The sequence below is a fragment of the Corvus kubaryi genome, unplaced genomic scaffold, assembly GCF_017639235.1.
Source record: "Corvus kubaryi isolate FWS band 111438036 unplaced genomic scaffold, C.kubaryi_AGA036_p1.0 37312, whole genome shotgun sequence".
Classification (NCBI taxonomy): Eukaryota; Metazoa; Chordata; class Aves; order Passeriformes; family Corvidae; genus Corvus; species Corvus kubaryi.
This window is the reverse complement of record NW_024581098.1, coordinates 3,328,576-3,355,426: the sequence shown is the minus strand read 5'-3', so window position 1 is coordinate 3,355,426 and position 26,851 is coordinate 3,328,576. Positions and strand designations below refer to the sequence as shown.

General features: G+C 39.3%; 1 protein-coding gene across 3 annotated transcripts in view; it reads left to right on the top strand.

The window, feature by feature from the left end:
• The window catches only part of SPIDR (scaffold protein involved in DNA repair), a 195,991-nt gene that overhangs the window by 113,896 nt on the left and 55,244 nt on the right, over nt 1-26,851 (top strand). For 2 of the 3 annotated variants that reach the window (XM_042029051.1, XM_042029050.1), the window contains exons 9-10: nt 13,040-13,250; nt 15,080-15,330. The exons of the other annotated variant lie outside the window; for it this stretch is intronic. In XM_042029051.1, coding sequence (XP_041884985.1) covers nt 13,040-13,250; nt 15,080-15,330 — 462 coding nt within the window. The remainder of the gene's footprint in view (nt 1-13,039; nt 13,251-15,079; nt 15,331-26,851) is intronic. 3 annotated transcript variants of the gene reach the window in all.

The following is a 26,851-nucleotide window of genomic DNA, read 5'->3' as shown; positions in this document are numbered from 1 at the left end:
AGGAGCATGTGGGTTACAGAGTAGATGATACACATTTTGGTGCTCTCTATTGGGTAACCACGCTTGGACTTAGTAAGGCCTTGCATTTCTTCAAAAAAAATTTTTTTTAATCTTTAAAGAGGAGACTGAAATAAAAATGGCAGTCCCAGAAAAAGCTTAGAATAAAAAAGGTGAAATCTGCTTGCATCTCAAGCTTTTCACGTGTTCTGTGATGAGTTTATAAAATTAGGGAGTTGTATGCTCATATATGTAGCCATGCAAATTATGTTCATTACTGTCATTACATGTTCAGTTGTGGTCATGGTCTGTGGCAGCAGGAGGTCTTATACAGACCGCTGTCATGGCAGGATGAGCTTGAGACATAGAAAAATGCGCATGATGCTTTTGACAATCAGCTTTTTTGTTAGTTTATGTCCTTACTGGTGTGGAGGCAAACGGTGGTGGGTGTGATGAGCAGATCAGCCCTATCAGGTGAAATTGTAGTTCTGCTTATCTGGGTATCCCATCTCCAGGAGTGCATGTTGGGTGGGAGAGCAGAAGGACTGAACAAACACAGACCTATTCTGCCCTGGATTAACCTGGGAGCCTTCAGCAAACTTTAGTTCAAGGACTTCCAAGGGCAGAGGTTGCATTTCTGCACTTGGCAACATTTCTTTTAAAATGCACTTAAGCAAGTTTTTATGGGAAAGGCAGTAATTTAGATTCACTTTAAAACGAGTGCTCCAGTAGTGGAAACAGGCTTTGAAATAAGATTCTGTAATGCTGCTTGGCTCTGCATAGCTCATTGCCCAAACAGTATCTGAATGATGAAGCTGTGTTTAAATAAGATTCTTTAAAAGATTTTCAGCCCACATGGCCATGTAACCGCAATGTAGAAAACAGATACGAATGTTTTGGTAGATGCTGAAAGAGGGTGGTGGTGTAGGAATTTGGAGGTCAGCAATGATAAAGAAGAAATGGAAAGACAAGTGATGTGGGGATAAGGTTCTCTAAAGGAAAAAATTAATACTTTTACCCCAGATTGAGGACACTGAAGTTTTTGCAGTGTACGTCAGTAACACAGGTGTAGGGCTGTGCAGGCCAAGTCCTCTGTGTGTGCGATTCACCTCCTCAGCAGTTACCAGAGGGAGTGCTAACAGTGTTAGCTGAAGGCTAGGGGATCTGACCCTCTCCTCTGGGACAGCAGCTCTGTTCTCTGGCAGGCGTCCCAGGGGTGCTGGAAGGCAACACGGTCTGCACAATCTCTCTGCCTCTTGACCAGAGACAGTCAGGGTCACAGACGTGAATATTATCTTTGTGACGCTTCAAGCAAGCAAACAGATAATTTTTTTTTTAAAGGAATGTTGCATGCAGTCAGTTGAATGTAAAAATGTCATATCAGATTTTTCAAGAGCTTGTTCCCTTGAGGGGATGTTGCGCCAGCTCACCCACCCCACCAGGGCAGAGGCAAGGCAGGGAGGGGAGCAGGCAAGGCAAGGAGGGGAGCGCACACGCATGTACCTGCACTTCTGTGTGTGTGTGTGCACACACATACGAGAGTCACGGACTGCCCTCTTTTCCCTGGATGAGTCCCTTGTGTCTTCCTTCTGATCTTAACTAAGCCAGGGAACTCCTCTTTTTTCCTGTACCATAGTCTGGGAATCATGCCCTGGACATTTTTTCAGCTGAGCACATTTACATACAGGAAATCAGCCCAGAGACTCACTCCTCTTTGAACAGTATTTGTACTAGACAGTTTTTCAGTGGTTTCAGGTATGATTCTTTTTTTTAAGCAACTGATAGACAGGAGAGTAAAGAATACAAGTAACTTTGTTTTAAAACAAGATATATAAATACATGTCAAAATACAATACCCTGAATATATATACTTGTAGAACTTAAAGCAAGACTGATCTAGTATCATTGCATTTATATGTTTTTTTCCACGTCCTGCTTAGTGATGCAGTTGAGCAAGGGAATCATTTTTATTCAGGTCCATCTTGAATTCCAGATGAATGGGAGTGTGAAGCGCTCTGCTCCCTCATAGAGCACCAGCATCAGGAGGAGCACTGCCTGGCAGGAAGGGCCTGGCAGGGTGACTGCAGACCAGGATGCCCTCCTTGGGAAAGGAGATGTAAGAGAAGCTGGCCCTTGGCCTGGATGAAAAAGAGGAGGAAACACTTCTAAATAAAAGACAAAATAAATGCATAAGCAATCGAGGAGAGTCTTGCCACCACAGTAGGAAAAAATGAAGAATTTCTGCTTATATGTGAGGATCATTATCTGCTGGCACAAACTTGTTTCTTTTGGAGTTTAGAAGATGGTTTCTTACCCCTAGTGCTTCAGCTGTAGAGGGAGATAAGGCAGGTAGTTTTGCTGAAGCTTGATCATTTTTGTCTTTTTTTTTTTTCCCTCTCCTGGTTTTGCCTGTGATAGCCTGTGACTCGGCTCAAAAACTGGGGCCATTTAGATCCTGTGTATGTCACGTAAAGCCTGGGGTATTGTACAGCAATACTGCATTTGCTGTTCTTTTAGTGGAGGTACATGGAGAGTGGACAGCATGGAAAAGAAAAACGAAACACATGATGATTCCTTTATAGGAAGTCAGTCAGCATTCCTTCTTTAGGTTAATATTTCTCAGGTTTTCAAATCTGGCTGCAAAATCCCTTCTTCCAAAACTTGATATGCAGCTTCCAAGCCTGATAGTAGGGATGCCATCCATTGTTAAATGCTATGGGATATATTTGAGCCCTTGATTAACTTACGGTTGTTTGCTTGGGAAATGCGTGTGTAGTGGAGTTGTTTCACCCTTTATTGCATAAACATTTCTCTGGACTGGCAAATTTTGCTATTGTTTTTGGAATATCATTCTCACTTTAAACTTCAGGGTTTTTGCCAGGGCCAAGATGTCTGTGACGGCACACCTTCCACCTTATGTCTCTCACACCAGTTTTCTCCAAAATCTGTATGTTTTTACAGGTGTTTTCCCACAACTTCAAAGACTTTGTTTCTGCTTTTTTGGCAGGGGAGGGCAGAGTGCAATAGTGAGAGATAGGCGTGCTACAAAATGCTCCTCTGCCTTGGAAGTGGGTTGCTTCCACAGAGAGCTTTAGCTGAAGTGGTTTATCAGAAAACTGTCCCTTATGTGATCATAAGTCACAACTTCATTGCTGCCAGGACTCTTTCCAGTTTTCAGAGGTCATTGATGGCCCTTTTTTTTGGCAGTTGTGTTTGTATCAGGCTTGTAGAGGTTTTACTGTGGTAGTGCTTCAAGCAATGACTCGAGTTGCAATTCTGTTTTCTTAGCTCCTCTAAGAAAATACAGATCTCCTACTTGTCCTTAGTTGTTCTTAGGTTTTATTTCTTTAATGGTATGTCTGGTATTTTGCCACTTCTTTCTGCTTGGCTTATGTTTAGTTTTGATTGATTAGTTTTAAGGAGTTGTGTTCATATGACTGTGCAACACAGATGATTGTGGTGGGTAAACTTATTGGGTTGGTAGATGTTGGAGTATTTTAAATATAGTAAATTGAGGCAGGGCTGCATGTACTTTTTAAAAAAAACAATAATAATAGTAAGGGCTTTCATCTTTCCACTATACATCTAACTTTTTTTCTCTCTGAAGCATAAAAGACTGTTTCCTTCTAAAAATAAATATTCTTTGATGTGGAAAAGTAAACCTAGAACATGCTGAAGCTGTGTAGCCTCTGAAGTCTAATAGGAGCACAAAAAAACAGTCCAGGGGTTCATCCATCTCATTGCATTATTGATTCTGCTCTGCTGAGTCACCAGCCCTCTTACATGAATCTGAAAAAGAAATTTGAGCATATAATAGTGTGATGCAGTAGGAAAACTCTCCCATATCTGATGTGATCTGATTGCGAAGTGTCATTGCAACTGTTCAGTGAAACAAAACAAGCCAAGTTAACAGTGACCTGTAGACCATATAATATTTCAATATTAGAATTAGAATTTTTTGCTTGTTCTGTGCAATTATGTCTTTAAAGTAACACAGGAATACTAAGATTTTCAGAAAAGAAAAAAACATCAAGGAGAACATTGAACTTAAATGTTATTTCTCAAAGTGTTTTTCCTTGTTTTGACTGAGAGAGCTATGCCATAGAATCCACCTATGGTGATTTAAGGGAGAAGATATGTGGTATTGCATAGAAGCAAAATGAAGCTTTGAAAGTTATTCTTGTGAGTGATAACTTCAAAGTACACACACTATTGAGGGCTGTTTTCTAACCTAAAAAGGAGAAAGGTATTTTTTTTATCACATACGATCAGTGTTTCTGTGGCAGGCTGAGACGCTGAACTTCTTCCTTGCACAGAAGGTTTCACTTAGGCTATGTCTCCACCAGGATGTTTCGGTAAAGAAGTTTCCACTCTGGTCACTAGCACTGCTGTATTTTCACTGATGATTGTTGTGAGCGGATTACTGCAGAAAGGACTTTGCCTAAAAGAGATTTCTGTGCTACCTGGCTTATCCACACCACCTTTACTTTTGTTACACATTTATCAATAGTGGCAGCAAATAAAGTGAAAAAAAGGATTTTTCTCAGCTCAGTAAAGCTGAAGTGGACTGTAGTGGAGGAAAACTTGGTCTGTAACCTGCCTAAAGACCTGTGGAGCTCTGCAGGGCAGCTTTCTGTACCAGGGGTTCAGCCTTCGCCTTGCCTGATGATATTCATTGAGACCTCCAGGCTACTTGAGGCATCTTCTTGCTTGAAGCAGAGTTTGACCAGCTCAGAAGGAGTGTTCTGCTTTGCTGTTGTGCTCTGTGGCTCAGAGCAAGCTCTCACTACCTTTTGTTATTCCCAGTTGTGTTACCAGAGAACCCAGAACGACTGCTACTTTCAGTTACTCTTCCTGTGCTGACAGCATTGGATTTGGCTGGATAAAAAGTGACCTCACCAGATAAAACCAGAATTTGGTCTTGCTTCATGGCCTGGCAAAGAAACAATAGGAAATGCCCAGAAATGAGTACCAGAGCAAGACAGGAGTATAAGAACAAGTCTGATTGAAGATTTTTGGTTATTTAGTAGTTGTGCTGGGGTTTTTTTAATACTAGATTTGATAATAAAATATTTAAATAAAATCGAGCATATGTGTATATTGATCTGTCTTTCTGAAGTTTGCTCAGGGATAGTTATTTGTTCTTGCTGCTGTGCATGTGAAGACACCTGTGAGCATGAATGTGAGACTGGACTTGTAAGGAGTCTTTGCCAATAGCAAATGCCAAATGTCTATGGAAAAAGAGGACAGTGTTCTTAATAATCTCTGCAAAACATTGAACAATGCATTTTAAAATGGCATTTATTTATTAAAGTTTCTCCAATAGTCCTCCAAACTTGAACCAACCAACAAAGTACCCTTACTCCCCATACCTTGGTCAGAAAGTCTCAAGTTCAAGTTCTTCATTTTAACACATGGCCCTCAGCTGCTTGGGTGGATATTGCAGAGTTCTGGTGTGAGAAGCAGCTTCTCCTGATACCTCAGGAGTGGTGACATTGTGTGTAATGGTGGCAGAATGGCAACACTCCTGATCTTTCATCCACTGGCAGAGGAGTTGTTGGTGTAACCTGTTGCCTCAAATCTCCATGGTACCAATGAAGAAAACAGAGAATTGGACAGCTTTTTGTACAACAGAACACTATGCAAGTTTGTATTTAATGGCATGCTGTCGTCCTCACAATCCTATGGACAGGGGCATGTGTTCATCCTCATAGTGCTCTAAAACTAGGGCTGGAGGAAGGACTTAGGCTCTCCTGCCGGGAAATTGTAGGTAAATGTGAAGTGCACATACAAAATGATGGAGTCTGGATTGTTGGTATCCAGGAATGTGTTTTTAGTGTTCTGATTGCTTCATTAATATGTCAGCTTAGTCTTCATTTAATGATCAGGAAAATACATGGTAAAATAAGACTTGACTAGAAATGGCATCAAAACCGTCATGATGTCGCTGTAGAAATTCGTGGTGCATTTCTGCATTAGGATTTCAGTCTTCCAAATCAAAGATATGTAGCAGAAGTGGAAAAATAGCAGAGAAGAGTGACAAGAAGAGATATATGGAGCAGCTTCCCTGTGAGAAATGACTAGGGTGACTAGAGCTCTTCACCTTGAGAAAGCAGTGGCTGGGAGAGGATGTGATAAAGGTCTGTATTAGGAAGTGCATCAGGAAGGATGATTGTTCACTGCCTCTTAAAAACAAGAAGTGGGGGGCAGCAATGTAACCACTAGGTGACAGATCAAAACAAATCAAAGGAAGTGGTTTCTCAGATGCGTGTAATTAGACTGTAGAGCATGGTGGATGCTACAGGATGTTGTGGATGCTGTCAATGTGCAAGTGGTCAAAAAGCAGGCACATAGGTTCCTGGAAGAAAAGTCTACCCAAGACTGTTAGATACAACGATATTACTTCTGCCTTAGGAAGTCCCTAAACTGAAAGTTTTTAGAAGTTATCAGACAGTGTTCTGCAGAACTTTCACTAGGTGCTTGCTTTTATTTTCATAGTCTTCAAACATCTGCTGTTTGCTGCTCTAAGCTAGAGTATGGGGTAGGTGGGCCTCTGATCTCACACCAGTGCAGCCATTTTTGTTCTCTCTAACACTCACCACAAGTTTTAATATGACGTCACTTTGCAGTTTTCTTGCTTCCTTTTTCTCTCCTTTCAGAATCCCTCTGGTATGTCCCTCTGTGTATGGTGGCTGCCTCAGCCACCTCAAACCCTACGTGCAGTTTAGCACTGGGAACAGAGGGAAGAAGTAATCTGAATGATGAGCTCATGGCTAGTCACACAAGTTGATCTATGGGGTAAACACACAGATTGGAATTCTTTCATAACCTCTTGATTATGAAAAGATAACCATGATATTTATATCCCCCTACTTACTTGTAACACCCTCATACTGTGTGTGGGGGAGTGGTTTTGTTCTGTTTTTAAAGCAACTTTCCCATTTAATGCTTTATTGTGTGCAGGCTTTTTAATACTAATTGTTTTGTGTCTGACTTACGTATTAGGTATTTAAAAAAATCTCAGCATCCCAGTTGGAGTAGAGTTACAGTGAATTCTCTCAAAGGTATTACCCCAGTCAGCTCAAGAGATCATTTCCATGCCACTTTGTACGTAAGCACTACCTGTGAGTGGAATTTTATGTTTTGGTGGTGCCAAAGGTTAAGACTCATCATGATGAATTTAGGTCCAGAATGCTAGAAATTTCAGGTGCTTTCTTCATAGCCAAAAATAAGTGGCTGGAGAGCTCTGAGAAACTTCCCTGCTTTCCAGTCTTTGTAAAGCCTGATATTAGAATAATTTCCTGGAGGTGGATGAGATTTGGTTTGATACCCATCTGTGCTTTCCTACTTCAGAAGACCTGTACATCCCCTTCAGTTAGCACACAGTGCAGCTCCCTGCAGAGGTGAGAGCACTGGGTGTGTGGTATAATAATGCTTAATGTTAACCACAAGCTTTTTATAGCAGAGCTCTTCTTAAATGTGAAAATTTCCATACAACTTTTTTTCATGCTACAGGGTGTCGTATTTCAAAAGGCAGCACTATGGCAAGCCAGTGGTTAGTTTATATGATTACTCTGAAATTAGTAAAATGATATAGTGATAAAAATGTTGGCTTTGTGTACTGTAATTTCTTCCTGGAGTGATTTCTTAGGTTTACAGGTAATTTTGTTGAAAAGTACAGTAGTATTTTGCAGAAAGAACTTACACTGCAATAGAAAAGATTTATTTTCATTACTTGTGTTGTTTTACTGATTTTCTTAGTTTGCTTTGTGCTTAAGGTTCAGTGACAAATGGTGACAGATTGGGTTGTAACAAATCTATACATTTAACAGCTTCTTGTTCTTTTCTTTGTCTCTTGGAGTCATGGAATAAGTCCTCAGACAAAGTATTTTTCCAGTAGGGGAACAAAACAAGTATCTAGCTGTTCTATTCACAAATAAAAGTATCATACTTTAAAAGCAGAAGTTTCAGACATAGCTTGGGTAGCTTTTTGTTGTTACATCTTCTGCAGACCTGCTACTCTGAGGTGCCAAAGCCACATTTGTTTGGAAACCTGACACAGCTGAGAATTGTATGTTTGCCATATGTGACTCTGGACGTTGGTCTGGATGGTTAGTGCTGTTTTTTCGTGGGGAAAAGAGTACAACCAGCCTTGAGAACTTGTACCACAATAATCTGTTGCTTTGAATAAGGTAATTTCAGAGAAAGAGATACCAGCTGATTTTTGTTTTCTGTCTTTGACGTTGGGGCATGGGAAGAAGTTAGGTACTGTAAAATGTGAGCTCAGAATCGCAGTGTCCGTGCAGCGTTACAGGGGTAGTCAGTGACGCTGATGGAGACTCACACACAAGTGGTGAGATTACTCATTCATGGATGAAAAGTCTGTGTTTGGGCAATCTCTAGGCATGGCAGAAAGCAGGTCTGTCCCAAATGGCCTGTTGATTTGGTGTATATACTGAGAAGATAGTTACTGTCCTTGGGTGATAGGTGGGCAGAGATCTGTCTGAACTTGTTAAGTTTTTTTGGGGTTTTGGGAGGGTTTGTTTCTTAGTTATTATCATTAGCTCAATGCTCAGGCATTTCTTGGACATTTCACAGATAAAGCATTGCAAATGCTACACAACCCTAAGCAAGAGGCAGCATGAGCAACTTCCTCTACATTGGATAAAACAAGCGATTCCTAGGAAGTCAGGGATGGGCCCTGTATGTTGTTCCTAGGTGCAATGATTCCTCATACTTCTGGGCAACAGTGTAAGGTTCTGGCACACTCTTTTTCTACATGTACTACTGCTGTGCTACTTTGGTGGATGTTAAACCTTCTTTACACAGAGATCATTGTTCTGAGACTTGAGAATAGCCTGTTTCATAATTACAGTGCAAGTTGTAGGTCACTGAAATGTTAAGAGTGTTCATTTAATGCAGTGTACTCTTCAAAAAAAAACACTCTAGGCATTTTACACTTTGTAAAGGAAAAAAAAAAACAACCAAAAAAACTACAACAAAAAACAAAAGCCCAGTAAAATACCCAGGGAGAGTGAACAAAAAAATATGTTCTCTAATTTAAAGTGATCCAGAGTCTTCTCAAGTTCATGAACCAGCACCACCGTTTGATGTCAGCAGAACTGAGCGGAAGCGTGTGGTTTGTGAGCTCACTGCTGCTGGAGTCACAACTCCTCGCTGGCTGTGGATGGGCTGTGCAGGGCAGACCACAGTGCAAACCCACTGGTTGTTTGCCCCAGGATTAAGACCCTGCCCCAAATTGAAACGTCAGCTCCTTTACCCAGTGCCATGCTGTACGTTCTGCAGCGTTTCGCATCTCGGATGGGGACAGACCACAATTAACGTAGAAGTGGGCAAGGACATCTCCTGCTTCTACTTGGCCAGATAGCCTCCATTGTAGGAGGGAGGAAGAGAAAAAGAAAGCTACGTTCTTGGACAGAGAAGCAAGCTGCTGCTGGAAAATAAAAAAAATAACATTATTGCCTCATGTTCCTTTAGCATGTGACCAGTTACAGCAATTGCTGATGGTCTACATACCAGGAAAATAATGCCCTGTAGTATAGAATGTTCCCAGTCTCTACTTCATGTCATTACAAAGGTCTAAAGGCAGTTACAAAGGAAGTCAACTACTAATTCAACTTTTAAATATCCTTTTCTGAGCAAGAAAAATCAGAGAGGACAATAGATTGTTTCAGGGGGGTTTGTAATCTGTGATGAGCTTTTTTTTTTTTTCCCCATCATCTCTGTGGTTAGCTGAATGAGATGATGTCTCTCATTCTTTGAAAACTAACTTTTAAAATATAATGAAGGAGATAGAAAAGAAGCAATTTAAGAGAGGTCACAGAAAGCTTGCAATGCTGATTTAACACTTTATGTCTAAGAGGATACTACAGAGTGTACTCTGTATTCTAGAGTAAGGCTGCTTCTGGGTATAGGGAATCTGCAACTGGAACAGATGCTTAAAGTTGAGGTGATCAGTTATGGTGTCTCAGGCACAGGGGCAACACATGCAGGGATTGCTTGGGGAAGGGATTTTTTTTGTCCCAAATCTTCCAGCCTGTTGGGTTTTCTTTGCCCTGATCTGTACCTGTCAAACAGACAAAAAGAATTAAGGTATACATGTGTCTCTAGCATGGTTGCCTTTGTTGCAAAGAGAAAAGTATAAACAATATACAGGGGCAATGCAGAGATTTCTGCCATGATGACAGTCAAAGTTCCCATCCCTCAGAGCTTGATTTTGCTGAGCAATACTAGAAAGAATTTCTGGAAAAAGAGTTTTCATTCAATTAATTGATACTATATTAATAATTTTATTCTTCATATTGAAGAATGTATATAAAACTTGGTAATAATGTAAATAAACAGTACAATTATTCTATATATTGTATGCAAAATATAAATAATTTTATGTTTTCTATGTGTATGTATACTTACAAAATATTTCCATTCAGCCATCTAACTGCACAAAATAATGAGCTTATTACAAACTTTTTTGTTATTTCTTTCAATTGGGATTTATTTCTATTTATTCCTGGTTCTTTTCATCGTGAGGTATCTGTCCATTGTGAAATAGGGAAGATTTAAGTAAATATATGTGAATATTCCTCTGATGTAACTGAAGAATTACTGCTAAGTCTGTGCACATTTTTGCAGGTCTAAACCAAGTGATTTCTTCAGGAGAGTGTTTTTAGTGAACTAATTGCATTTAAGAAATGGGAGGCTTCTCCTGGAAATGTATATATGTCCCCATTTTTCCTTTGTGGAAATACCAACTAGCCATTATTTTATGCATTACCCATGTAAAGATACGATGACATAATGAGTGCTTCACCAGGAAAGCTCTTGGCGATTATAGAAGTACTCGAGACATGGAATGCATAAGCATAGCAAAAGCAAGGCACACGTCACTTGGGTATCGGTAAAACCTACCTGCCTTAAAAAAAAAGAAAGTTAAAAACCTGATCACATTTTCCTGCTCAGGAAAATAAAAATAAAACCATAAACCTCAAAGTTTCTACAAATGATTTGCTACTAACGTCAGTATTTTTTTTAGAGAATGAGATGTTTTAGATCAAGCAAACATTCTTCTGACATTAGTGACGTAATGGTCTCGTGTTCAGAGAGATTTCCTGTTTACTTTGGGTCTGAACACAGACATCTCAAGAAAGAAGGTGCTAAAATTTTCATTACACATCTGCAAATAAAGACAGCCCAAACTGTTCCAAGATCTGTAGTAAGCTTTATGTACATTTCTGTTCTCTAGAAAAAAGGGGGTAAGTGACAGTTTAAAAATCTCATAGAATCAGAGGTGTTTCAGTTTGCTGACCAAGCTAATTCCTCAGTTTTAATCCCGTAATGCAGAAAATTATCAAGCAATGTCAGTTCAGCAGCCTTATGAGCTACTGTCATGCTCTTAACTGGGAGCTTTGTTAGCAAATTCATCTGAAGTCAAGGGACTCGGTGTCCCTTAGACATGAATTGCTGCTCTCCTAAATCGGGGGAGCTCACAGATGGCAGTAAGGCTTCTTTGTGGTGAAGTTCAGGACTTAGTTTTATGCTGTAACTTTTCATGAATTTTCTGTTTCAAATCATAACTTCTCTGAGTGTTCACAGTAGAAGCAATGCATCTTGTTCATAATTTATATGTGTGATTCATAGTTCTAAGTTGTGAGCTTAGTTTTAAATGTATCCTTTTTTCCTAAAAGGCAGAGATCATCTGGCTGTTGTTTTATTTTCCTAATTATAAAATGACAGGGATTATATTTAAAACTTGCTGCAACTCTTCCTATGCCTTTGAAAATATGAATACATCAATCTCCCTTTAGCTATCCACTCTCTAAAGAACGAAGGCGTCTGTTATAAAAGAGACCATGGTGAAGATCTTGTATGGACTGAGATCAGAAATAAGTATTTTTGAGTGTTTCATTGTTTCATTTTGCTTTTTAACTCTGTATGGTTGCATTTTGAGAAACAATGTCACAGATGTGGAAACTTGCTTCATCTCCATAATATAACTGCTGAGCAGTCTAGAGGGTGAAGTTCTGAACTCGGGTCAGCACAGCTTTGCTGCCAAGGCAGGAGGCCTTGTTTTACTCCTAGGTGATAAAAATCTAATAGTAGAAAAATTCAGAATGCGGTAAAGTCACCAAGTTGATTTTGGTCTGTTTTTATGGTCTGTAGAAAATGAGATTACTGGTTGGTTTTGTTAGCTGACTTCATTAGATGTGTGTCCTCTGAGCATAAAAAGTGTACTTCTAAATGTGCGACTGTGATACCAGCATAAGAAAAACCCAACATCAACACATGCTTTGGCATGAAATTATCGTGTGTTTAGAGATTCTGCAAACATTCCCTTAACCTGGTGGGTAAGAAATTGCTGCTTGTGGAGCTGTTTGGGAATTTACATTGGCACTAGAAACCAAAACTGGATCTAGGAGAGCACATTTATTACAGTGACAAATGCACAGGCAAGATAATATACAGCATAGTGTAAGAAAAACATAGGATTTTGCTTTTAGAAAAATAGAGGAGGAAGAAGCAGCTTGCTGCCAGCTGCATGAGAATGGATTTGGGTTGGTGGCAAGCACTCACCAGAGAATGTCCTGCAAGGGTCAGGCTGGGTCCAGCGGAGCAGTGCTCTGAATTAACACGGAGCAGGATTAATAGTCTTCTGTTCATGGCTTTCACCTCAGTAACTGTATGCAGAGGGTCCTGGTGCTCTGTGCTAACAACACAGAGTCACCAAGTAGCATTTGTGTGAAACCAGATGGGGCTCAGCAGCTCAGCTGGCTTCCATGTGTAACTTGTCCCTGGGTGCAGTGGATCTCCAATTGCCCAGGGCTATGCCTGAGCTAAGATGGCTGAGCCAAGCCGACTCTGTGGGATGGGTAATTTGCAATTAGGATAACACACCTCTGAAATGTTTTGGTGGTAAATATAGAAAAAAGGTGAGAGAAATGCAATGCAGCACACATTTTTAAATAGTGCTTATCAGTAGTTTAACTTGTAATGGATTTGATACCACTTAAATTGTTTTTTCCAGGCAAAAACTGCTTCTCCAAAATGCAGATGTTCCTGTTATCATGAACACTTACTTTAGTCAGAAGGTGATACTCAGTGAACATTCAGAAGCCAGAGAGAAGACATATGGTCTTACAAAGATGCTTATCAGGAAGAATATTATATCTTTGGCACAGACCTTCAGACTAGATGACCTTGATGATAAGTTACACCAGGAACCTTCAGATAATCAGGTATGGTCCATTTGGTTCACAATTAAGCACTTGGTAAGAAGTTGGTGAGCAGATGTTTGGAAATCATAAGAAAAACAAAAATTGTAAATTACTGACCTGTTTGGTTTCCCCTTTCATTTAGTCAAGGCTGAATTAATATGCAGTGTTTATTTTAATAATATTTTCTTAGTAGAGGCTTTTAGTCCATCCAAATGCTGAACTGCTGTGAGGTTATTTTGCTGAAATCTCACTACTGTGCTAAACAGTAATTATAACTTGTTTTTTTCATTGATTTTTCTCATATTCTTTATAGCTGAATAGCTAAAAAATAGCTGTTTTCTTGTAACTCACTCAAGATTCTATTTTAAATAAGCATTCCTTTTTCCTATTCCTTTATCTTAACTCATTTCCTTATTGATCCTATCCTTTCTTTAAAGCATCAGTTGATAACATCATCCCCCATTCCTACCCCTTCAGTTTGTTTTCTTTCCCATTTTGACTTTATTTGTATTAAAATGACTACTGACTCTGCATTTCTGTAACTGTGGTCGTACAAGCTGAGGTATTTTAAGAGATTTGTTTTCTTCATAGTCTGTGCCAGCACTTTCTGAAAGTAAGGCTCTTGTAAAAGCTTTATATTGGCTACCTAAATGGTTCTTAATATTTGAGAAGTTTGGCCCTTCAAGTTTGAGGAGCAATGAGTGTCAACATTTTGTGTTTGCCTTATATATAATTCCCATTATAGGCCTGAGAATTAAAAAGTTACATAAATCAAATCCTAATCGCCTTTCTTGCTTCAACTCTGACTTGTAAAAAGCTTCTACTGTGGTATTTGAAAACCAGAACAATTTACTTGTTCCCCTCATTGCTCCTAACAAACAAACCACTTCATTTAAAACTTGGTAGACAAGTTTTATTGCAACTACTTTGTAGACAAAGGGTAGTGTTGTACCACAATTTTCTTTTAAATACTGCAAATTCTTCTTTATTGGTGTATAATACTTATGGTACAGTCTGTGATACTCTGAAAACCTTTCTTGGCATCCAGCTTTTTATAAAAACAGGTCTCATTGTGAAAATAGAAAATTGGTTCATGCTGCAAAGGGACCTATATATATATTGACCATGTTAGTCTATACCTGCATGCAATTTTTATCGAGAGAGATTTATTTTAAAATTAAGATAAATTACATTACTAATTTAGATTAAGGCAAACTGCAGTGTTCATGAAGTTTATTTTGCAAGTTTGGAAGGTTTTATTAATAAAATATGTTTTTAAAGTAGTGAAAAAATAAGTTAAAGTTTTTGCCTTAAAAGTTTTGTATTTTTCATTAATCATCTAATTCTTTTACTTTGAAATATTTTCCATTGAAATGTGTAAGTCTGAGGACTAGCTTACTAGTCTATAAAAGGCACCTGTTCATTTCCAACTTTATTTGAAAGTCCGGAAGCATTCAAGATGAATTTCACTCTTTTTTTAGAAGAGGAAGGAACAGAACATCAAAGAAGTAAAAATGAAACTCCATTCAAGGGGAAGAATCATAAGGGCTAATATCTGTTTTCTGTTTTCCTGCTGGTGTCACCATCATCTCTCAGGGGTTGAGTTAGCTCAGTGCAGAGCACCAGTTAAATACAGAAGCACACCATGTGTGCAACTCTCTTGAGTGTTTATTAAAAATACACAATAAATAACTGGCCACTAGTCTGCAAGTTACCTTAGGAGCAGTAAGTATTTTGAAACTGATTTTGCACTTGAAACTTGATTTTTCATGCTGACGTTTTTCCTCTCTAGCTCTACACAGTTTCAAGGTTCTCTGGAATGTTTCTCTTAATGGGTTTTCCTTCACCAGGCTGCTTGTGCTCCACAACTTCGTAACAATGGTGATTCAAAACAGCATCCCTTGGCGCTGAGTGCTGTTAATGATTCTCTGCTTGACATGGTTGAAAGCCAGGGAGCCATGGGATGGAGAGAGGTGCAGGTACGAGTCGTTATCCAGAGGGTGTACTGTTTGCCTGCAAGAGAAGGGTACAGGAGCCATACTCAAGGAAATAAGCCTCTTTGTGCAACACTTGGCATGAATTCAGATCCACCAAATGTTAGGTGAGTAATAAGATGCATGGCAATTTCTTTGTTGAGGCTGTGATATATGAGAAACCAAAGAGGAGGGAGTTCAGAAATGTCATTCTTAGTGTCAGCCCATGGGGAATAAGCACACTCAGCAAGGAAGGCATGGGGCTGTTGATGGGAGTGGTGCCGTTTTTTCATAGGTATAGTGTGACACAGAAGTAGTCCTGCCCAGGGAAGGAAAGGATCTGTCTATGTTTACGTCATCAACAGATGACAGGAACACTGAAAATGAATTAGTGAGAAGTTAATTGAGAACATCGTATACTGTTCCTTGAGCTTCACAGAATAATTGTTACATCCCATTTGCCTGTTTCAGTCTCTGGTATGCTCTGGTAGTAAGTTATGCTCATGCAATGGTCTTTTGAAACAAAAAAGAAATACATAGACACAGAAATGAAAGGCTTTTCTATAATGAGGATTTTGCGCAGATGCTATTAGAGAAACATAGGTGTATATTCCGTTGTGAAGTCACTGGAAAAAGATCCTGTTGACTTCTGGAAATCTGGAGGCCACAGCAGTTAAGATTCCTCTACAGTAAAAAGTGTTGTGGTGTCAAAACATGAGCAGCATTGTGGAAACATTACATGCAAACCCCATGGAACATACAGCTTTCAACCAGTTGTTTTAGCCTCTTATGTTTTAGTCTTTGCATTCTAACACTGTTCTGTTTACAGTGGAAGGAATCAAGAGTTGGACCTCGTTTTCTTAAATAAAAAAGATATGGCAAACAGTTTTCCTTTCTGACCAGTAGTGAACCATTGAATTCTTTCCTTCTCCTTTTATGATTCTCAAGGTTTGAGGCCAAAGACTGATTTCGGTTTTTCTCAGCAACCCTGCATCTGTGTTAGCTGTGTCTGTTATTGCATTTTCTTCCTTTGGTTTTGCACTAGCTTTTGGTTCATTTGGCTTCAAATTTTGAAAGATAAGATGTATCAGATTTTATTTTCACTCAGGAAGATGATTAAAGTGCATTATAGTAGAAGAGCTTGTATTGAGGTTCTAGGTTCAGCCTTTCAGGACATAAGTAAACATTTCTTCCTGCAGAGTTTGGGACTTGAATGGGGATGTGCAATTAGTTTAACAGGTCCTGTTGAGAACTCTCCAGATGTAATTTGCAATAGGCTTTGAAAAGTTTCTTCTCAGTTTTGAAGAATTTGAGTTCCTCTGAGCCACCCTGCAGGTGGATAATGATGTCCTCAACAGTTCTTCTTCTTGAGTTTTTGAAATACTAGAATTCTCTCAATTCTTGGTACCTTGTAAGCCACTGGGTAATTTACAGAAATAAAATTTCTCCAGAAGGGACTTACGAAGATTATTCTTTCCTAAAATACAGGCTTGGTCATCACCCACAGGAAAGTAATTATCAACAGCCTTGTCCCCAACATTTTTAGGAGCTCTTTTACATATAATAGTTATATTGAACATTATTTTTTTAAAGTAATTGATACATCTTGTTGTGTGGACTCTTTGCTTTGTATTTAATTCATTCTTACTATAACATATATATTTTTTAAAAAAGAAAAAGTACTTTACCAGCCCACATTGATATGTGGTTTTGAGGACAGTAGTCCTCCATGTAGATTTTCTTCCAGAGAGCTACATTTGATCAAATGTCAGGGCAGCTGACAGACTGTTATTCAAGCTGATTTTTTAATTTCCAACTCTTTACCAAAAGTACACTTAACTTGCAGTCACACAATTTGAGGTAGTTAACCTGCCTGAGCCCACACCCTTCACAGGAATGGGGTGAAAGAAAGCAGAAATCTTAGATTGCACTTCTTATGTCAAACGTGAAATAGAAATGAAATAAAAAATGAGAGCTTGTTGCTTCTATGTACATGCTGTAGCTGGGTATTCTCATGTGCAGTTGTTAAACTGGTCTCTTAAAAGTTCCTCAAATTTCATAGATAGCTCAGAAAACTGTTTGTTTGTTGTTGTTCACAGCTATCAGACTGTGCTTTGGATCCTGAATCAAAAAAACCAACCCACTTTCTCTTTTGCAAAGGGGAGAACGAACACTTCTTTTACAGACTGAGGAATGAAAAACACCTCTTGCTGCTTTTTCAGCTGCTATTTCCATGGCTGATAAACATCCACATGAGACCTCCTCTACCAAAAACATCTATGTCTGTCACCTGATAGTGAGCAAAAAGGCCCTCTGGCAGTCCTTCGAACCAACTGATGGCTTATTCTTTTGTAACTAAAAACCCCTATTTTAAACTTCTTTCTGTAAAGTAAAACTGCCTAAGAACAAGGTTTGTATTTTATGAGGCAAGATGAGTTAGATTATTCATTGTTTCATAAACAAAAAATTCTAATTGGATATCAAGGTACAATAATACCTAATTGATTAGTATTTTCAACAGGCTGGTTTACTGCATATCTTCTTTTGTAGCACTCCACAATAACCTAGATGCTGTTGGCACAGGGAAGCATAAAAACCTCCACAATAAACTGCAAAGAAACATGAATTAAATGTGGAGTAGGGGAAGTGATGCATTTGGTTCAAGGCATCCGGTTTCTAGTAAGAGACTGGCAAGTTGTGGGAGAAACCTCTATTTTGATTGTAAGGAAGCGGATTAATTTAGTTGATTAAAACTAACACTTGTGAAACATAGAAACTACGGGGCTGCCTATATGCATCTAGCATTTATTGTTCATAAATACACATGTGTGGAATATAGCCTTTTACTGATAGACAAAGGGATATGTTTGAAGGGTTTAAGTTTGCTCAGCTGAAGTATTCAAAGCATTTTCCAAGGATGCTGAGAAATCTTTGCAGAGACTGAGGAGTTCTCCGGCTTCTGTTGTCCATAAATTGGATCCACATTTCCTGTATTATTGTTGAAATATCTGCCTTTTCCCCCATAACTAAGTGCGCTTGCAAATGGACTTTTCATGCTGAAGGATTTTCTTGGGGTGGAAAAAAAAAGAAGAAAATATGACTCGCTGTGACTGTCTGCCCATTTCCAACATTCCTGGCATGCTTTTTGCTGCCTTTTCCCCTCTGATGGCAGATAGATACTTTTGTTAATGACACAACACATGTTTGTCTAAACCCAATTGTTTTGATTCTTTTTTAAAATGTCCTGGCTTACGAAGTATGAGGATCCCAAAGAGACTCCTGTCAACCTGAGGAGCTCACTGGCCCAGAGGTGTCTGACTCACTGCGTTGGCCTTGTACTTTGTGTTCCTGGGATAAAGCAGTGTATAATTTGGATTTTGCTCCTGCCAGTATCTGTTTGTTTTGAGCAGGCCACGTGAGTTTAGTAAAAAATAGAGCTGGTCAGTTTTGTGCCTTAAAGGACAGGGCTGGTTGTGTGGTAGTCAGTGTAACTAAAATAGATGCATTTTTAGGACTATTAGGCAGTTAAACTGGTCAGAGCACTCGGAGGATTTGCGTGAGGAGGCTGGACAGAAAAGGGTGTTGTCATGAAGAGCTAACCACTGCTGGTAGAAAACAATGCTAGCTATAGCTGTGAATCCACACTTTGAAATCTGTGGGTGACTAGACAAATTTTCCATTCACTTCTCTTGGCATGTTTCAACCTATTTCCTACCTGCACAAAGCCTGCTATAGCTTTCTATTCCAAGAACAAAAGAAAGATCATATATTTACTTTAAAAATTAGTGTGATCTGCATCTCTGCACTAGTTGTCATCTGTAGTTCTTTCAGTTTTGCTCTTTATTTTGTTTTCCATTTGCCAGATCACAGAGCAGTGGAAAGGTCTGCCACCATGCAAGCAGGACCCTTGGGGAGCAAAATATTTAGAAGAGCTGAGGATTTGTTTGAGTGGCTGGGAGAAATAGAAGTGAGGACAATCACATTTCTCTTTCTGAGCAGGCCCACAGAAACATGATAGTTGCTGTAATTCATTGTGGTCTAGCAAGTTGTTGCAAGTTTCTGAGTAGTCTGTTCATATGTAATTCTTCGTAAAACAGTTTTATTGGCAAGTGATAATCCTGTAGAACTAATTAATTTCTAAATTAGATTTAATTTTTTCCCCTTTTTCTTCATCCAGTGATCTCTGCTGTTTATCTTAACACAGATCTAATCAATGGGTCAACGCCTGGCAACAGGCACAAATAAAAGTTGAGTGTCAGATGCTGCAACTAGCATTCCAAGGAGATGGATTAATATATTGAAAAGTCGTCCTTCTGGTATGGAAAACCTACCTTACGTTTTATAAAGCTTATTGAAATAAACAAAAACAACATAAAAAAACTCTGGAGGTATTCTTATTTGAAAAGAGCCCAGATTGGAAAGGACTGTCATGAAAGATCCATGTTCACAGATGCTAACATCTGTCAGAATGTTTTTTGTGGCTGACTTAAATCTGTTTACAGCATTCCATTTGTTTTTTGTATTTTTTTCAACAAAACATTTTAAATTGAATGGTCATAAATGCAAGTTTTTAAAAATTACATTATGTTTCTGGGATGTGATTTTTCAAGTGGAAAATAAACAGGAAATAAGTAACTGAAATGCAGTAGAGAGTACTCCATAAACTAAAAAGTTTCTCTATTTTTGCCCTTTTCAAATCCTTCTCCAAAGTGAAGATACGTGCTCTTAATATTCTTGCAAAGTAGTCTAATTGCTACTTGACAGACTTATAATAGTTCCTCTAATAGCTGTGGTTCAAGCTCTAGTAACTGGTTTCTGCTTTGAAGTCTCTCTCTCTCTTTTTTTTTTTTTTCCTTTTTTTATTCACAGTAAAGACTCCCTGACACTTGGATTATTCCCTTTTGCCTCCACCCTGCTCTATTTGTAATTCTCAAACTGGAGCCGCCAAAACAGAGAGTAAGAACAAGAGACTGTTGGAAAAACATCTTTGGTATCACACTGTCCAACTAATACTTTAAATTGTCTTATGTAGTTAACACTGTAGCTTCCCCGTGCTGTTGTCTGGATAGCCCTGAGAGTCTGTTTTCCCTGCTGCTGATGCTGCAGACAACCAAATGGAACTTGGGCTTCTTCCAGTGCCACCGTAGTACAACAATTTGTTAATTTGACATTGCTGTTTATTTTTCAGTGCTAAATATTTACATAGTCTTATTTTGTCCAAGGGCAAGGTGAAAGCACTGTTATCTGATATACTCTGTACAAATAAAAAAAAAAAAAGACCCTTCAATGTACACCAGCGTTTTTCGTCCCTGTGCTGGGAATATGCAATTAAACAACTTGCTGTTGTTCTAAAATATGTCAGGGAAGTGATAAAAAATGCTGGTACAGAAAAGAGGCTTAAGAAGACCATAGCCAGCACAGACCACAAGTGTGACAGGGCTTCAGTCTCTTTGGAAAGCAAATGGACAGGAATAGAAACCATCAGGTGGCCAATACTGTGTGTAGGCTCCTGCATGCATCTAGCAAAAAGGGGACACTGGTGGCTTGTGTTTCTTCCATACTCAAGTGCTTAGTCTGATCAGTAAAGCACCCATGTCCTCACAGAAGACAGACACACACACCCCAAGCCTTTTTTTTGGTCGAGAAGGATGTATTCCCCATGACAGAGAAATTGTAGAGATACCTGAGTAGCACAGAGAGACAGGTAAGTGGTATAGAAGCTTCATTATGTAGAGCTCTGTGTTCCCCACCACTTACCTTGTAACCATACCATTTCACACCTCTCACCTCTGATGATCACATGCAGGGCTTTAGGAAGCTGGGGAAGCTTTATTGCACCTGAACATTTCCCACTGCCATTTGCTTCATGGCTGTATGCACCCAATTGGTTGTTTTTGAGGGACTGTATAAATGGTGGGAATGGGAAGAGTGATGTGGTCCCTGTACATTGTCCTACAGTAGAAAGCAGTCTAAGGAGAAGAAAGCAAACAATTTGAAAAGGTAATTTTCCAGCCCTAGAGCCACAGTCAAGGTATGTGCTGTTGTACATTCCGTGGTTTCAAACAAGAATAGTTATTTTCCAGCACCTGTTAGAATTATTCTAAGATGGCCTACGTAAAAGGTATGGAATCTTTTCCTTGGCCTTGACCTTTCTTCCCCCTGAATTTTTTTATCTCTGAAAGTTATGTGGTTGATAGAACTGAGAGCAGAAATCTTCCATGTGTGTTTTACACCTCTACATTTCACTGACTACACGACTTCCTGGAGGAGGTGTTAAAGTTGTGCTGAAGCTCTCAGGAACCTTTGTAGAAGTCAGATTGTGTCTCTGGAATTTGTTTTTCTTCTACCATCGTACCCGAAGGCAAGAACCATGAGCAGTGTTAAATGTTATAAATGCCTGGATGGAGGTGAGCTAGCAGTTGGGAGAGAATTTTAACCACCTGAATATTACATGGCATTTCTTTGCCACTTGGGCAGGTAAACAGTCTTTGTATGCATAGCCTTAAGTATCTGCAGAGGTAGAGCACGTGCATGAAAACATCAGTGCAGATTTTATGTAATAGTGATTTTCCAAAATGGAAGATTCTTAGAAATAACTTTCTGTCATCAGCTTTGTAAAAGCTTCTGTTGGATATAACGGATCAATACTCCTTGGAAAAGTATTACTAACATACTCTTTTGGGAAGAAGGAGGTCTTGAGACTCAAAGAGTCAGGAATACACAGTTCTGTGCAGATGATGGGCATGCTCTATTAATTAAGAAAAGACAGACTTTGAAAGGGACAATATTGCTGAAACGTAGGCCTGAACATCTATATTTTAAGCTCTTCTACATTTTTTTATAAAATGCAAAAGATGAAGATACAGCTAACAATGCAAATAAACAAAGCTCCTCAGAGAAGACAATTAGTTCTTTCGGTAAGCATTGTGGTTTAAAATTGGTATGTAAGTTATAAATGTAACAAGGTTATCTTACATTCACGTGCCAGTTCTGACTGGTGGCTGCTGGTTTTGTTCCATTTCTCACAGCCAAAGGCAGTCAGCAGCATCACACTGAGTAGGGATCTGCTGTGCTGAAATCCTCGAACTCATTTCAGTTAATGCTTCAACTCCCTCTTTTGACAAAAGGGCTTTTCCCAGCGTTTGGAGAAGAACATGTTCCTCAAATGGGAAAAGTGATGAGCAAAGGCCTGGGATGAACTTCCTGTATATTACACTTCACAGTGTAAGGGTTTGAGTGGGTTGGCAGTTAAGAGAGATTTAGTTATTTTTAATTTTCATCCTACAATGAGAAAAAAAGGAATTATTTAATTGATACATACTGCCTGATAAATGTTCAAACTGGTTTTGTAACAGGTTGAATTTAGATACTTTATTGGAGGTGTGTGTTTGACTGCAGTGTGGACTCCTCTGGACAACATGCTTTACAAGTGCCTAAGGCTAGGAGTGAATGCAAAGTGTACTTCAGAGCTGTTTCAGATTTGACAGGCTGAGAAAGTTGGGGCTGTTCAGCCTGGAGAAGAGAAAGCTCCAGAGAAGAACTTAGAGTAGCCTTCCAGTACATAAAGAGGCCTTGCAGGAAGGCTGGAGAGGGACTTTTTACAAGGGCATGTAGTTATAGGACAAGGGGAAATGACCTTAAACTGAAGGAGCGTGGGTTTAGATTAGATATTAGGAAAAAATTCTTTAAGGGTGCCGAGACACTGAAACAGGTTGCCCAGAAAGTTTCTGGATGCCCCCTCCCTGGAAGTGTTCAGAGCCGGATTGGATGGAACTCTGAATAACCTGGTCTACTGGAAGCTGTGGATTTCCTCTCTGAGGCAGCAGCTTTCCCCACTATTGAATTCAAATATGATCTAGTCATGACAACTACAGATGTTCTTGTCTTTGTCCTATAACAATGGGATTATGCATTTTCCACTGCCTCTGAACAAATGCCAAAATTTGTAAATTCTGTTTGACATGAGGAAAAATGTTCAAGGAAATTAATTTGATTGGAACAAGTTATGTCACATCTTCAATATGGAGCTATAAATTAAGTGGCTGTATTAACATAATATAAGTGGGACGTGGAAGACAATGTTAGCAAAGACACTCAGTGCCTAATCTTGCCAAAAGTGTTTTTAATTTCTTTATTTCTATTTAATTTAATGGTAAGTGGTTATTTCCTTTCCAAGGGAGCTGAAAACTGCCAAAACTTTCTTGCTGCAGCTTGGGCTGTTTAGTCATGATGAAAAATATCTGGGTTAGGAGCTCATCTATACCTTGGTGCTTCTGTGTATGAGTCACCATTTGTATTTGGACTGCCAGGGTTTGAGGGAGAATCATAGCAATAACATTCTGAGAAAACAGGTATTTGAAGTGGATGCATGAACAGTTAGGAAAATCAGTGTCTCTCAGGCCGTTTATGTTTAAGCATAAACAAGTGGGAAGGGACTCTACTAAGGTAGTGGATTTTTAAGAAATTAGTTGGAAATCAGCTTATATGTGCAAGGAGAAGGAGGAGAATTCAAAGCAAAAAGAGGTGTCATATCTGGTTTAGAGGTTGCAACTTCAGCAAATCAATGAATTGCAATCAGGTAATTTCTTTTTAAATGCTTGCAAGGGTTGGACCTCATAGGATAACATCTATGTGCTAGATTTAGGAAACTCCTGCATAGACAAATGAGTTGCATTTTGTGATTTGTTTGATCCCTGCTGAATACATAGAAGCTGCATTTGGGGGTGATCTGCCTGGTTGCCATTGCTATTTGGGTAGTGCAAATCAGAAGAAATGAAAAAGTCATGCATTGAACAAAATCGTGAGAAAGAGGAATCATGGTATTTGGAAATAAGGTACTTTTTTTTTTTTTTTTTTTTTTTTTTTTTTAAGATAAATGTACTTTTGAGTCTTCCTAAACTTTTTCAATGAAGAATCCCAAATTTCCTGATCGACCTTGTGTATAAATGAATTTCAATTATAAAAATGAAAATAAAAAATAAAAGCTAGGTATGATTCTTACTTATTGATTCAGGCTTGTGGTTAGCCTAGGATATTGGATAGCAAGCCAACATGCCTGGCCTCCCTGCAAACACCGGAAGGGTTTTTCTCTGTCTGAGGTCAACCTGCTGAAATCCACAGAAGCAGATGGTGGCAAAGTAACTGCTTTCACGATAAAACCAACTATTTTAACAGAGCAGATAATCAGTCCAATAGTCAAATAATAATGAAGATTTTGTCTGTGTGCAGTGTGGATTAATAAAAATTGCTGGTTGTTGTAGCACTTCAGTATCCAGATGTTTTGGTCTCAATTTGCAACTCTTAGTCCCATGGAGTAGAAATAGGTGCTTTTTTCCTTTTCGCTATATGTCCTGGATAAACCTGAGTCTCTTTCCTTTTTTTCCTGCAATTTAGTTTTATACTTGGCACAATAAAAATGTAAGTACTGTAGCAAGTTTTGAGAGCGCGCAGAACTCCCAGGTACGAGGTGTTGTTTCTCTGCTCCGTGAATGTCGCTTGCCCGCGTTATTTATTGTAACCGAGTCTGTAACAGCAAAGCAAAGGGATATTACGGCTAAACACAGATGGATAGATGGTAACGTCGGGCTGTGTTCAGACTGACTCTTTTCTGCCCGTGGGTCAGCCCCTTGGTGAACAGATACTTCCTGCCTTTATCCCAGCCCTCCCTGGAAGCCCAGGGCTCGGGGTTGCCGGAGGGCACGTGGCGTGTCTCTCTCCCCCTGCATCCCCCAGTGTGTCTCTGCACACGCTGTTCAGTAAACAAACTCGGGAGAACCAGAGCGAGCTGGTTCAGAGCAGCCAGTTCATTCACACAGACCTCTTGGAAAGCGGTGCCTTTGCGCAGCCCTGACGTACGGGCTGAGGGAAGTGGAGAAGTTAGTATTTATGTTTTCATTAATGCTTTTTATAGCTGCGAGCCAGCTGTAGCTAGTTAGCGTTAGCCTAGGACATCTATTAGCGTGCAGACCTCTTACGCAGGATAAAGGGCTTCTGATGGAAACAGAGTTGTTACTCATGGTACTCCCGGCTGCGTGTTTACATGAAGGCTGTTTGTGCTGACATAGGATATATATATTAGAACAGCATGCACCTTTCTAACGAACAAGTTTTCCAGGATTCAAGAGGATTTTGTATGAAAACTTTTAGTGCAGCAAATCTTGAGATTTGCATCTTTAAATGGAGTATTGCTTGTTTAAAAGCTATTCTATTTAAATAATGCTCTGCAGCTATGCAGATACTAAAATTATGTTGTGTTTAGCTTTTAGGCTATATTGCGAATAAGCAGTATTCCTGCTAGTCTTGAGCACACCAGTTTGGACTGTTAAAGTTTCTGCTGTGAATGATGTAAGTGGCTGGCAGTAGCACAGGCTGAATTGGACCTAAGGGTTTGGTCTAGAGAAATTGATGGCTCAGCTATCCTTCTCTGGTTTCTCCCAGTTTTTGCTTTTACGGTTTTTTTTCCCCCCTCTTCTTCTGGAAGCTAGTTAGTCGAGAGGGCATTTAAAAATAAATAACAAAAGCAACTGCAAAACAGAGAATGAGGAAGGAACGAGAAGTTTTGTATTTAGAGCTCCAGCATGACAAGCACCATGGTCTCTGGTATTTGCATCAATAAGACAATTTCCTTTCCTGGTCAGTCAGTGTTCCCCTTACAGTTCTGACACCTCCGTTCATCCAGGCAACCACAGAGATGCCTGAAGAAAAAATAGGAAATTTTGTCTATGCTCTGCTTTGCATTTCTGTAGAAAATGTGAAGTGAACTTAGTACTTTCTCACAGAGAATTTAGTCCTTCTAGTAGTTAAAGCTTTGGAATGGAAAGTTTCGGCACTGACTTCCCTCTCAAGTAGTTTTCTTCTTCCAAAGATAGATTGTATTGAAGACCATCATCTCTATTCCTTTTCTTCCCAGGTCTTTTGCTGCTACTTGCAGTGTGTTTTACAGACTAGAGAAGATTCCTTCGCCATTGTAAAAAGATCTCAGCGTGAATTTCCACTCCTCTTATCTTTGTCACAGTCCCACCAGTTGTCAGTGATGAACTCTTTTCAGTCAAGGGGAATTCAAAAAGTTCATTGTAAAAAGCTTTGTTTGTCTCTTTAAGCCTAACCTCATGAAAGCATTGATTACATCAGCCATCATCATGTCAGAATTATACCTTTATGGTTCACAAAAAGAAGCTTTATAGTGCTATTCTTTTTCATCTGCACAACAGAATCTGTGTGTGAAACTGCTGAGTAGCCCCACATGCCAGAGTCAACTCACATGGTTGAACTATAGTCTTACCAAGACAAAAAGTCGGGTTATCTCCCAAAATTGAATCACTTCTAATCTTCTGTTCAGATAAATTTCCTCCACCCATCCATTTAGGTACACCACCCTTAATGATCCACTTGAGAAGAATGTGACAGGCTCTTGAAAGCCCTGTGAAGCTGTGGAAGTGCAGCTCATGAATTATGCGTGTTCAGTGCCTACAGCCTTAACCTCAAAATACAGGTGGGAAAACTCATGTCGGCAGTATCTAGACTTCCCTACAGATCGTGTCTGTGATTTGGTTCTCTTTTGCCTTTACAAATGTGGTCAAAGCTCAGTTCGTTCTAATTTCAAAGTCAACTGGTCTTTTGAGGACCAGAAGAAAATTCAAGCTTTGATGT